We start from the raw sequence: 12121 nt of genomic DNA, 5'->3' as shown, positions 1-12121 counted from the left end.
GCAATTCTTATTTTCAGGTGATTAAACACTAATGAAAACATACCTATGAATATTATGTTACATTTCTGCAAATCGATTCTCTTAAAAGTTACACACTGGACCTTTAAGCTCCACTCCCCAGCATGCACTGCCACTTGCTCAGCAGTCAAATCCAGTTGGGAAAGATTAGCTCACACACAGTCTCTGGCAGTGGCAACAGTTCAGATCAGGTGAAACCCGTTAGTTTTTAATTAGCTGTCATAGCCTCTGAAGACAGCTACAGCCAGTTTACTACAGTATTTTTTCATTGTTTCCCATGAAGGAAATTAGCAGTTTATCACTTATTCTATCATTTGTGTCAGTATATACAGTGGCTCATTATGTCATTTAATGATGACGGTGTAAAATACAAATAAAGGCGCTGGAAGTGAGAACAGTTTTTATTTAAAATATAATCATTTTCATTTATTTTCATCGCTGATCTCTCATCAGTGCAGCAATGCAGAACAGCAAAGATAAAGGTCAGTGTGATCACAGTGACTGCACACAAGTCAGCAACAACACATAAAGTTAATGTTTTAGTTCAGGCAGTCAACTTGAACTGCACTGATATACACACATGACATGCCTCACTCCATAATCACTAACCAAGCACTCCCTTCCAATCTGGCGGTCTATTTAAACTGCACAATTTCCCAGCTCTCCCTCTGTTCTGTCAATATCGCTTTTGCTCTGCATCCCTATTGCTGCCTGCTGCGCTGTTAGCCCCACCACCACCCCAGCATCCACCTGTAGGCTCCGGCTAGGGCTTTAAGGTATTTGCTCATCACTCTCCAATATCTCTATGAAAACATATCTGCGGGAAGTGATGAGGTCGGAGCCTATACACCAAAATCTAAATATGCTATACTGCTGTAATAAACATTTCAAACGTGAGTTGGCTGACTGAAATATAATTATAATCATTGTGATTTATGTAACATATAAGGATTATACAGCTTATAGATTTGCAGGAAGTAATGTGAATATTAGCAGTAAAGGAGAGAACTTCCTGTATTTGTCCAATATAAAAACAACTGGACTGTGTGGTTTTTAAGCGTACAGGAGGAAGTCGACTTGATATTAAATCACAATGAAACAGGGAAGTTGGTTTGTTGAACTGGATTGTTGCCCTTCAGCTCAAATTCATAAATTGGAACCATTTTCACTTTAAAACCACCAACGAAAGGATCTGATTGTTGCTTGATGTGGGCTTCTTTGGTAAAACAGAATTACTTACTCATTTTATTCCTTATTTAACCCAGAGAGTTGTATTCATTCCCACTGTGCAGACTTTGGTTGTCACTTACAACACAGTAAATTGTGGTTATACAGAGCATATTGAATACTTTGTAACTGCACTGTTGTGTTTGTTAATCCAGGTGATGAGTGTGATTGCCGTCCTGTCTGTGAATATGGTGACAGCCAACATGTTACTGAGTGTCTTCTTTCTTTCAGGTGAGCTGATGTTCAGTCATTTATTGTTCATCTTTTACAAAGCACAATGTTCTTTACCCTAAATGAATGTGAGCTGAGTTGTCACTGTTACAATACTGGAAATCTTTTGGTGGGTATAAAGGGATCGGCCCCCGCTGGGGTCGGGTTCATTAAAGAGGATTAAGGGGAGGTTGTTATCTGCTTGTTGTAAACCAATAATAATGAATCACTGAAAAACAGTAGTTTTCAGCCTTTTCTCCATTTTGCCACATTTTGTTCATTATAAGTCTGATTTTACAGGTGCTTTGGCTGCTTGCCCTCAAGACACAAACCTCTTCATTACTACTCCACAGAATATGGAAGCACTGAGTGGATCTTGTTTGCAAATCCCATGTAACTTTAGTCCTAAATCAGAACAAGAGTTTGACTGCAGCAAAGAAACCGTTGGAGTTTGGATTAAAAATGACCATACTATATATCCAGGAAATGTGATTTTCAAGAGTGACATGATAGAAAATAAGTATCCAATGAATATTACTGGACACCTGAGTCAGAAAAACTGCACCACTCTGTTTTCCAGTTTAATCACAAGTTATACAGACACATACTACTTCAGAATCATGAACTGGCCTTTCAGAGCAACAGCTGATTGTGATCCTCTTCAAATAACAGTTAAAGGTAAGAGAGCTTTGTTTCTTTCAGTCAGTCTATAATGTTATTGTTTAGAATAAAAAGTGAAATCAGTTACAGTTTTCGTCTAAACAGCAGACTTTATCAATTTGGAGGTTTTTCACTTTACCATGAATTTAAATTAAACACTGAGTCTATTGTTACAGTTTGACATTAAAATGGTCAACTGTGGGACACTGAAAAGCAGAACAAACTGTTATTTATACTTATACTGTAAAATGTGTTTGATTTAAACCTTTAGATTCTCCTCCGAGCCCAAGAATTGAGATCCCAGGTGATCTGAAGGAGAAGCAGTCTGCCACTATAACCTGCTCAGCTTTCACTCCCTGTCCACACTCCCCTCCTAAACTCACCTGGAATCTCCAACAAGACTCTCAAAACCAAATAGAGGAAAACACAGATGGAACCTTCACAACTAAAATCCAGGAGAGCTTCACTCTGTCAGACCAACATGATGGATACAACATCACCTGTTCTGTCAGATATCCTGTGAATGAAGGAAAAGATAACAAGACAGCAGAGGAGAGAAAGACTCTCAGTGTTTCATGTAAGACAACCAGAGTTTGTTATTGGATCCTGTCAGCATATGATGATTCGTGGGATATCAGCTGATTTTTAATGAATAAAGTTAATTTCACATTTTCCTCAGATGCTCCTAAAGACACCTCAGTGTCCATCAGTCCATCAGGTTTGGTGTCAGCAGGTAGCTGGGTGAACCTGACCTGCTCCAGCAGAGCCAAGCCTCCCGTCAGCCGCTTCACCTGGTTCAAGAACAGCAAAGATGGACCCATGATTGTATCTGAAGGACCGTTTTACAGCTTCAATGTGACAGATGGAGGAGTTTATTACTGTGTGGCTACAAATGATATCGGCAATGAAACATCATCAATTTGTCTTAATATTAAAGGTAAATACTGAACTGGACTGTGTCCCCTTACTTTGATCTTTGAAAAGTTTCTGCATTACCCTTTAGTTACATGTCTTCTTTTAGTAGTTTCTCATATTTAGTTTGTTTGTATGAACAGAACCACCCAATGGATCTCTACAGTGGGTGCCAGTTCTTGGAGGAATTATTGGGATCATCATGCTCGTCTGCCTGGTTGTCTGTGTTTGGTAAGTATCACAAATTAAAAGCAGCTAATGTGACTCAGTTACTTGTATATTTCAGCTACGCTCACATTCTTGTTAAAGGCACAGATGATTACATGATTTTTACTTCTCTGTACCAACTTCTCAGTCGTCTACATCTTTCTACATTCAGTTTATGTACTTATCTAGATTTCTCTTTAATGGTTTGTTTTACAGCATTCTTGTGCATTGGAGGCGGGTGAAGTCCACAGATTCAACTCAGCAACTGAATCAGGTGAGAAAATACTAAACTCCTCTGTACAGCACTGCACCATAAATGTGTTGCACCTGCTTACAGTGACTGTGTAGATATATGAAAGCATAAAGGACTGAACATTAAATGGACAATCTATGAGATATTCTTTATAAGTAAAAATATGAAGAAACAGGAAGTGTGACAAAATATCCTGTTGGCAGATGAAAGTCCACATCCAGATACTAACAACATTTCATGTTTGTGCAGAGTCCAACAGGTGAAGAGCTGACTGTTGCAGAGTCAGCAAGAAAAACAGATGAGAAGGAAGAAGACATCCATTATGGAGAGATCGACTTCTCCAAGAGGAGACCTGAACCGTCCTCTGACTCAGTGCAGGACAGTGGACAGCAGCAGGAAACACTGTATGCACAGGTCAAAGTGTCAAAGCCAGCAAACAGATTGACACAGACTGCCGATGGTCCAGAGAATCTCTATGCTCAAGTTAAGAAAACATGAGAACCGTTTTTAAAAGACAAAATAACATTTGTGTAGAATTAATATTTAATGTGCCTTAATGTTTTATGTACACAAGATGTTTGATTTCAGTTGATGTAGACACTGGAGCCTGGATTGTCAGATATCTGCAAATAAAAGTCCCAAAACTCTAAAAAGCTCTAAATAGTCTAAAATTAATAAATGCAAATAAATGCGGGGAATATGACACCAGAAGCAGTTCTGCACACGCATTAGCGGTCTTGTAGTAAGATTATATTTAATTTTGAAATGTTTTTTATTTTGTCTTGTAACAGTGCCTTTAACAGGCCTTTAAAAAACATTGTTCTTGTTTTGATATTTATTGTGTATCCCATACATTCATTGGTATTTGCCAAAATTAAGGTTGTTCTTTTAACATTGTTCTTCATTTGAAGACATGTATTTGTTGCACGGCAAAGAAAACCCTTTTATCTAAAATACATAATTATCTTGGCAAAGCCGGAAAGTGACAAAGTACAAAGACTTCATTATTGTACTTAAGTAGTTTTTTGAAGTATCTGTACTTTTTCTGAAGCCTTTTTACATTTACTCCCTACATTTTCTTTCTATGAATATCTATACTTTAAACTCCTTACATTTTTAAAACAGGCTTGTTCCTTTATCTTTAATGCATTTGAGGAGAATTGTTGATTTTATAAAATTGGGGCATTTGCTATATACTGTATGCCCTTGTAAAATACTGAGTAGCAATTAAATGTCTACATCCCTGGTTCACTAGTGGTACTCTAGCTTCCTCTAGTGGTATGAGAGTCTCAAATATATGTTTTTATATTATTAGCCTACTATCAAAACACAGCAAAAGTTTGAATGAAAATACTTAAAACTCATATATCTCATAGTATTTTCAAAATGTTGTTGAAATGTAACTTAAAATAACCTAAAATGCATTTCCTGTAATATTTTGTTTTAATATCAGCCAGCATGTATTTATGCACGTAGGGAATGTATATGTCCATGATTAGTTATAAGCTAAAACATTGTGGCAAATGGAAGTTAAATTAATAACACAACCCCTCAGACATGAATTCATCACTAGTCACCACCACAACTAGCCAGAAACAGACATCTGACGTCAGTGTGGTCATCCTGGGCCTGTTGTTTGTATTTGGATGTTTGAGACAACCCTTAGTTCCCTTATTACTGCCATCTTGTGCCCGTATATCAAGAATTATATGAAATAAATGTTATGGTTTGTATTCATTTATCACAGTTTGACAAGAATGTTTTATTTTTTATTATCAAGAAATCACATGAAAAGACCAACATCAACAATGAATGTATTCTTCTGACATGTATTGTCTGTGTAGTCACATGATGAAAATCCTTATATTATTCTGTGTTTATGTCTTCATTGTGTTAAACCTGTTTCTTTTCGTTAATAAATTAATACTTGAACTGATTGGGTTTTAGTTGGGAATTTTATTGTATAATATATTTCAATCACTGCAACACATCTGAATGGGGAAGTTGTTAAACAGTAAAGGTCAGCATGAAATGGAATGTGTTCTTTGACAGGTTAACAGTAAACTGTCCAAAGGTCATGATAAATGACTCATGAATGGCACTTTTTATCTCAACATCACTTCATGAAGGACTGAATTTTGAATTAAAATTGAATACTTTAAATAGTTTTAGCAGCTGGTGATTGAAATCACAAGAAATCAGATTTGAAGAACTACAAAGAAATGAATGTTTTCAATATTTTTGGAGGATCCTGTGTTTTTTAAACATTTTACATGTACACCTGCAGAATATGCGAGGTTAGGTAATTCCATAGAACACATTTTTTATCATTAGTCTGGATTTACTTTGCATTATACACCCCAAAACACATTCAGTGAATGTCACCTGATGCCTTCTGACAGACCTTGCTTGTCTGTCAAACAACCTGACAGAGCTTGTTGAGTCCCGTGTGGAGGAGTTTAAAGCTATTACAGGAAGTAAATCCTCCAAAGAGTGTTTGTAAAGAAAAGACTGCGGCGTATTTGACTGGCCTTGCATGTCATTTGGTTGAGTTCATGTTATATGTATATGGAAAAGACTGTTAGAACATGTAACTCCTTGTATCACCAAATCTCTGACAACCTTTGCACGTTGCTGCCACTGACAGAAACGTATAACTTAGAAAATAACAGCTGACTGTACTGAACATTGAATTCTGTGAGAACTGAAGACGTCAGCACCAGCTAAAATGGAAATATGCTCCATTTGCAAACCTTTTGCTGCAATAGTTGCTCTGCCTTTAACCCAATTGTTTTTACCATGTAAATTCGTAGTATACAGTTTAATTAGCAGCAAGTTTTTTGGGAAAATAAAAAGACATCATCTTTGAGAACACGAGTCCTTAGAAAAGCAGGCAGATTTGCGCTCATCAGTAATGGATGCCAGCCTCTCATCAAGGGAGGGACTCTGGTGTTCCTTTGCCCCCGCCAGTAGCACAAACACTGTGTAAGGCAATGCACTTTTTTCATGTTGGAACACTTATTTATTTGAGCAATGGTCTGACTTTTTGAGGCAGCAGCATTCACAACATCCGCCACATGCTGCCTTTTTAACATTAGAAATGCCCATCAAATAAAGCGTTCTTGTCTCGACCTCCCAAACAAGAACTTCTACTTATATTATTTATTACAAGTGTTTCACTTACTATTTATGGTCATATAGGGCATTATATGATGTTTGCAAAGATGTGCAAATATTTGAGTTGATTTTTATTTATAAAGAAGATGCAGCCGCCTTGTCTGTGTGGTCTCCCTTCTTTGTCATGAACTGTGAGCAGGTTCATGACAAGCTCAACCACTAGAGAGATGTGGCTCAAGAAGAGCTGATGTAGAACCAGGAACAGGGGTTGACTGGACCAAGAACGGGAAACTTCTTCCACAAAGCTGGGACAGTGTGAGTGTCCAAAGACTGTTGGAACATGCTGTTGTTAGTTCCTCTGCACAGCGTTTAAGCAAAAAAGCTGGCAGTCCATCTGGGCCAGTGCACACCTTACTAAAAAGGGACTGTACACTGGGCGGGTCCATTTCCAGCCAGCGAGTGGTATCAGTATCTATATGAGGGAATTAAGTGTATGTTATTGCGGTCTGAGTTAGAAAGAGGGGGCTTTGAGTTTGCCGAATACCAGTCTTTATGTTGCCAAAGCATAAAACATAAACAGCAGCTATGACGATATTGCCAAACTCCATTGGCAAGTAGTGGGGTCTCAGAGATACACAGAACAGTTCTACGTCTGAATTACATATAATGTCTCTCACTGTATAGTGTTTGCACCATGTGCTCACATAGACGCACATGCCCCCTCCGTTCCTCTTGCCAGTCGCATAGGGGGAGCGTTCGGCTCCCACAAGCAAGTCACTATCCAGGATGTCTGGGACTTGTTGTTGAAGATAGGTCTCAGTAAAGACCATGAGATTTGATTCCCCATACACTCAAAGCAGCTCCTTTGATTGATGCAGAGTTCATCCATCTTGGGCATCAGTGACCGCACATTGCTCAGAATTACTGATGGTAGTAGTGGTTTACTGGTTCACAAGCAAAAACGCTCTCGGATGCTTCCCCATCTCACTCACTCTCGCTGCGGCCATGTGCTTGCTTGTGTTGTTCAGATGATCGGGTGGTGTGGATTGAAATGATTGGAGAAAACTTTTAACTTTAAACTTTTATTTTGTTGCTTTTCATGAACTCCACTGAAAAAGACATGATATATTTTATTTGTTGGGTTTTGTTTTAGCAGAAATGATCCTCAAAGAAATGAGAAGTTTCTGCAGCAACATTTTATTTGAACTATAATATCATAAAGTCAGACTGGATCATTCTGATTTTATAGTGAAACTGTTTTCAGAGCAACTCTGCAGATATTATTCATCACTACTTATAACACAGTAACATCTGGTTGGACATGGCAAGTTCCTGGTTTGAATGTGTGAATCTGAGGTTGCTTTAAAACAACATGAAGGATTTGTTTAAAAGATGCTTTGATTCAAATATTGAAAAGTAACTTTTTTTCAGATCCAGGTGATGAGTGTGATTGCAGTCCTGTCTGTGAATATGGTGACAGCCAACATGTTACTGAGTGTCTTCTTTCTTTCAGGTGAGCTGTTTGTTCAGTCACTTTTATTTGGAGACGTTAATCATTTACAGTTTGGACTTCATTTAGAAACAAAGCAGAAAGACCAGTGCAGATAGAGTTACTTTTTCCAACTGTTCATGTCCTGACTGCAAAGTGAAATTTTTATATAGAAATTGTTGTTTTTGGACGGTAAAAACAGCAGGGGACCGAAACGGCCCAAGATCGGATTTTTTTTGCCTGAGAAATTGGATGTGTTGCGTGAGTGCGTGTGAAAACAGGCAAAACCGTGTGTCACACGGCGAAAGCGTGAGAGTGGGCAGCTCTGAGGACAGGGAGAAAAACCAGCATGCAACACACTGCTGATTTGTTTATCATGAACTTTCTCTTCATCCAGATCTTTTCCACATTTTGTTCATCATGAATCTGATTTTACAGGTGCTTTGGCTGATTGTCCTCAGATGTCAAAGCTCTTCATTACTGCACCAAAGAAGATGGAAGCACTGAGTGGATCTTGTTTGCAAATCTCATGTAACTTTAGGCATGAACCAGAACAAGATTTTGACAGCACAAGAGAAACCTTTGGAGTTTGGACAAAAAATAATCCCTATTTTGCCAATAATCCAAACAATTTGATTTTCAACAGCAGTAAGTCAGTTAACACGTATCCAATGAATATTACTGGAAACCTGAGTCAGAAAAACTGCACCACTCTGTTTTCCAGTTTAGTCACAAGTTATACAGACACATACTACTTCAGAATTGAGGCTAAACCATTCAGAGCAACAGCTGCTTGTGATCCTCTTCAAATAACAGTTAAAGGTAAGAGAGCTTTGTTTCTTTCAGTCAGTCTATAATGTTATTGTTTAGAATAAAAAGTGAAATCAGTTACAGTTTTGGCCTAGCACACACTATCTTATTTGGAGGTTTTTCACTTTACCACGGATTTAAATTCTGATTAAACACTGAGTCTATTGTTACAGTTTGACATTAAAATGGTCGAATTCTGAGACACTGAAAAGCAGAACAAAATGTTATTTATAGTGCAGTGCACATGCACTTTTGGTACAGAAGAGTTAGCATTTCAAAAGAGATACAGATACAGATTCTCCTCCAAGCCCCAGAATTGAGATCTCAGGTGATCTGAAAATCCAGGAGAGCATCACTGTGTCAGACCAACATGATGGATACAACATCACCTGTTCTGTCAGATATCCTGTGAACGAAGGAAAAGACAACAAGACAGCAGAGGAGAGAAAGACTCTCAGTGTTTCATGTGAGACAACCAGAGTTTGTTATTGGGTCCTGTCAGCATATGATGATTCATGGGATATCAGCTGATTTTTAATGAATAAAGTTAATCTCACATTTTCCTCAGATGCTCCTAAAAACACCTCAGTGTCCATCAGTCCATCAGGTTTGGTGTCAGCAGGTAGCTGGGTGAACCTGACCTGCTCCAGCAGAGCCAAGCCTCCCGTCAGCCGCTTCACCTGGTTCAAGAACAGCAAAGATGGACCCATGATTGTATCTGAAGGACAGTTTTACAGTTTCAATGTGACAGATGGAGGAGATTATTATTGTGTGGCTATTGTGTGATTCGTCTTATTGATGTAGGTAAATACTGAACTTGACTGAATAAATTTACTTTGATCTTTGAAAAGAAACTTATGCAGTACAGTTTTGTTACATGTCTTCTTGTAGTAGTCTCTCATATTTGGTTTGTTTCTCCAACATGACTCTCACAACCAAATGGAGGAAGAGCAATACCATTTCAGAAGGTGACCATGCTGTTGTGTTACAGGTGATCAACAGTTTGAACTGCTTGGCGTCCATGTTATACTGAAGATCGTGGGAATCATAATGCTCATCAGTGTGTTGGTCATCTTTGAGTGGTGAGACAAACCTTTCCATATAATTATTTGCAGATTGGGTTTATTTTTAAAATTTGGTTTGACTGTATGAGATCAGTATCATTACAGCATGAACTCAAACACTTAATTCTATCATCTTTCTCTTCCAGCTGGTTTCGATTAAGACACTCCACCAAACCAATGAAGGTAAGCTGCTAAGGAGAGGTATATCAATATAAATATGATGTTCAGCATTCATAAAGGAATAATCCTTGAAAAGCGATAATGCTGAAAGGACAGTTTCCACCTACTGCAGCGTCACCACACCACAATGCAGTGCAGCACTTTACGGCCGGAACACACTGCCTGTGTGCGTCATGGAAAATGTTGCTTTTTATTTTGGTCAAAAGGTTAAAGCAACCAAACAGCCTGTGTGAGCAACGCCTATTTCTCCCACATGTGGTTCTCAGCAAAAATAGATTGTGAAAGTGATCTGTTTCTCATCATATTGACAATATAGCAGCAACATTACACCTTTCACTGCTGGTTCGATGTACATCCATAGATATGTCACAGACACAGCTGTTTGAATTAGACCCAGCGAGAGAAGTTAGCAATTATGCATTACATAGCCCACCTTTGATGTCTCTTGGGATCAGGATCCAATTTATTCATTCACAAAGACACAGATTTCTGATTATGAAACATCAGAAAAAGATACCTGTAGATAGATAGAAACTATATTCCACAGTTAATGTAATGCATTTATGCAGCTCTTTTCTAGTCTATTGACCACTCAAAGCACTTTACCACACATGCCAACATTCACCTAAACAAATTAATACGCTGACAGTGGAGGCTGCAATGCAGGGTACCAATCTGCTCATCGGGAGCAGTTCCTTACTAACACCACTCTCTCTTGTTTCACCTCCACAGGATGCAGTAGTGGCACACTATGCCAACACAGTGACTGAGTTGTCAGTACAGTCACACTATGCCAACACAGTGACTGAGTTGTCAACATGAGTCACAAGGAGAGGAGGAAGATGTGGTGTATAACAGGAACGACATGCTGTATCTTCTCTTCTGTATTCATCTCTCAGTCTGAAGTTTCTTCTTGTTAGTTTTCTCCAGGCCTGTAAATACTAAATGTTACTACTTGTTTTAAACATGACCCCAGACTTGTGTGAATATTACTTTTATGTGATGTTTCTTCTTCTGTTTCTTTGTTAAAGTGAGTATAACTCAAAAGCAAAAACATGTTTAATTATTTTTTCTTATGTTGAACTGATTTACAGAGGTGTATAGTAACGAAGTAGATGTACTTTGTGACACTACTGAAGTAGTTTTTTTGAGGATCTGTACTTTACTTGAGTTTTTTTTTTTAATCAAGACTTTAACAATTAACGTTGATGAGGAAGACATAGAAGACGTTACCAAACTGACAGCATCTCCTTCGGTAGAAGACGACAGTCACCCACCGTGGTCATACCTGGCAACAATGTTTGGCTACCTTGGGATAGGTGAAAATCCTAAAACATAAAAAGTGATGTGCAACCAGTCTGCAGTGATGGTGCTGTGTGTAGTGAGAATGTATTTTTTAAGTTGTATTCTTAACCAGACACAAGGCACCTAATTTAGTTGGGTTCTCTGAGGCAGATAGAAGGCATTTTTTTGCGGTCTTAGGCAGACAGACGCTTTATTTATAGTTGTTCTCAGGCAGACACGAGACACTTGATTCACTCACTCTACATGTTTGCTCAGATGTTTTTTTGTTTTTGTTTTATCATACCACATCTATTTCATTCACCTGAAAGTGAAATAAAGAGAACAAGGGGAGAACCATTTTTGGTTGTTTTGCTTCTTTTTATGCGTACTATAAAAATACTTTGTACTTTACTTGTACTTGTTCTTTTGATACTTGAGTATATTTTTTTTACAAGATTTTTGATAATTAAGTACATTTAATGTGAGCTACTTTAAGACTTATACTCAAGTGATTTTTCTCATGGGTGACTTTAACTTTTACCAAAGTCATTTTCAGTTATGGTATTTGTAATTTTACTTAGTTATTTTTTTCAAGTACTTTATAAACCTCTGCTGTTTCTTTTGTTCTTAAGATATCAAACATATTCTTAGATTATGTGATTTATTATAATTAGATGTATGTGATGTGTG

The 12121-nt window shown here is 37.9% G+C and overlaps 1 protein-coding gene and 2 long non-coding RNA genes across 3 annotated transcripts in view; 2 read left to right on the top strand and 1 right to left on the bottom strand.

The window, feature by feature from the left end:
- LOC127369790 (B-cell receptor CD22-like) overlaps positions 1–5423 on the top strand; it is a 40603-nt gene extending 35180 nt beyond the window's left edge. Inside the window, exons 10-13 of the mRNA XM_051411531.1 lie at positions 2907–3052; positions 3171–3258; positions 3451–3508; positions 3737–5423. Coding sequence (XP_051267491.1) covers positions 2907–3052; positions 3171–3258; positions 3451–3508; positions 3737–3985 — 541 coding nt within the window. The 3' untranslated portion in view covers positions 3986–5423. The remainder of the gene's footprint in view (positions 1–2906; positions 3053–3170; positions 3259–3450; positions 3509–3736) is intronic.
- Positions 1–12121, bottom strand: part of LOC127369796 (uncharacterized) — a 58296-nt gene that overhangs the window by 20122 nt on the left and 26053 nt on the right. The gene's annotated exons all lie outside the window — the stretch shown is intronic.
- Positions 9828–11949, top strand: LOC127369793 (uncharacterized). Its single transcript, XR_007886114.1, has 3 exons — positions 9828–9985; positions 10114–10150; positions 10880–11949. It is a non-coding gene; the product is annotated as an uncharacterized LOC127369793 (long non-coding RNA).

The sequence above is a fragment of the Dicentrarchus labrax genome, unplaced genomic scaffold (assembly GCF_905237075.1).
Source record: "Dicentrarchus labrax unplaced genomic scaffold, dlabrax2021, whole genome shotgun sequence".
In the NCBI taxonomy this organism is placed as follows: Eukaryota; Metazoa; Chordata; class Actinopteri; family Moronidae; genus Dicentrarchus; species Dicentrarchus labrax.
The sequence above is the reverse complement of the archived record's forward strand: the minus strand, read 5'-3'. Positions and strand labels throughout refer to the sequence as shown.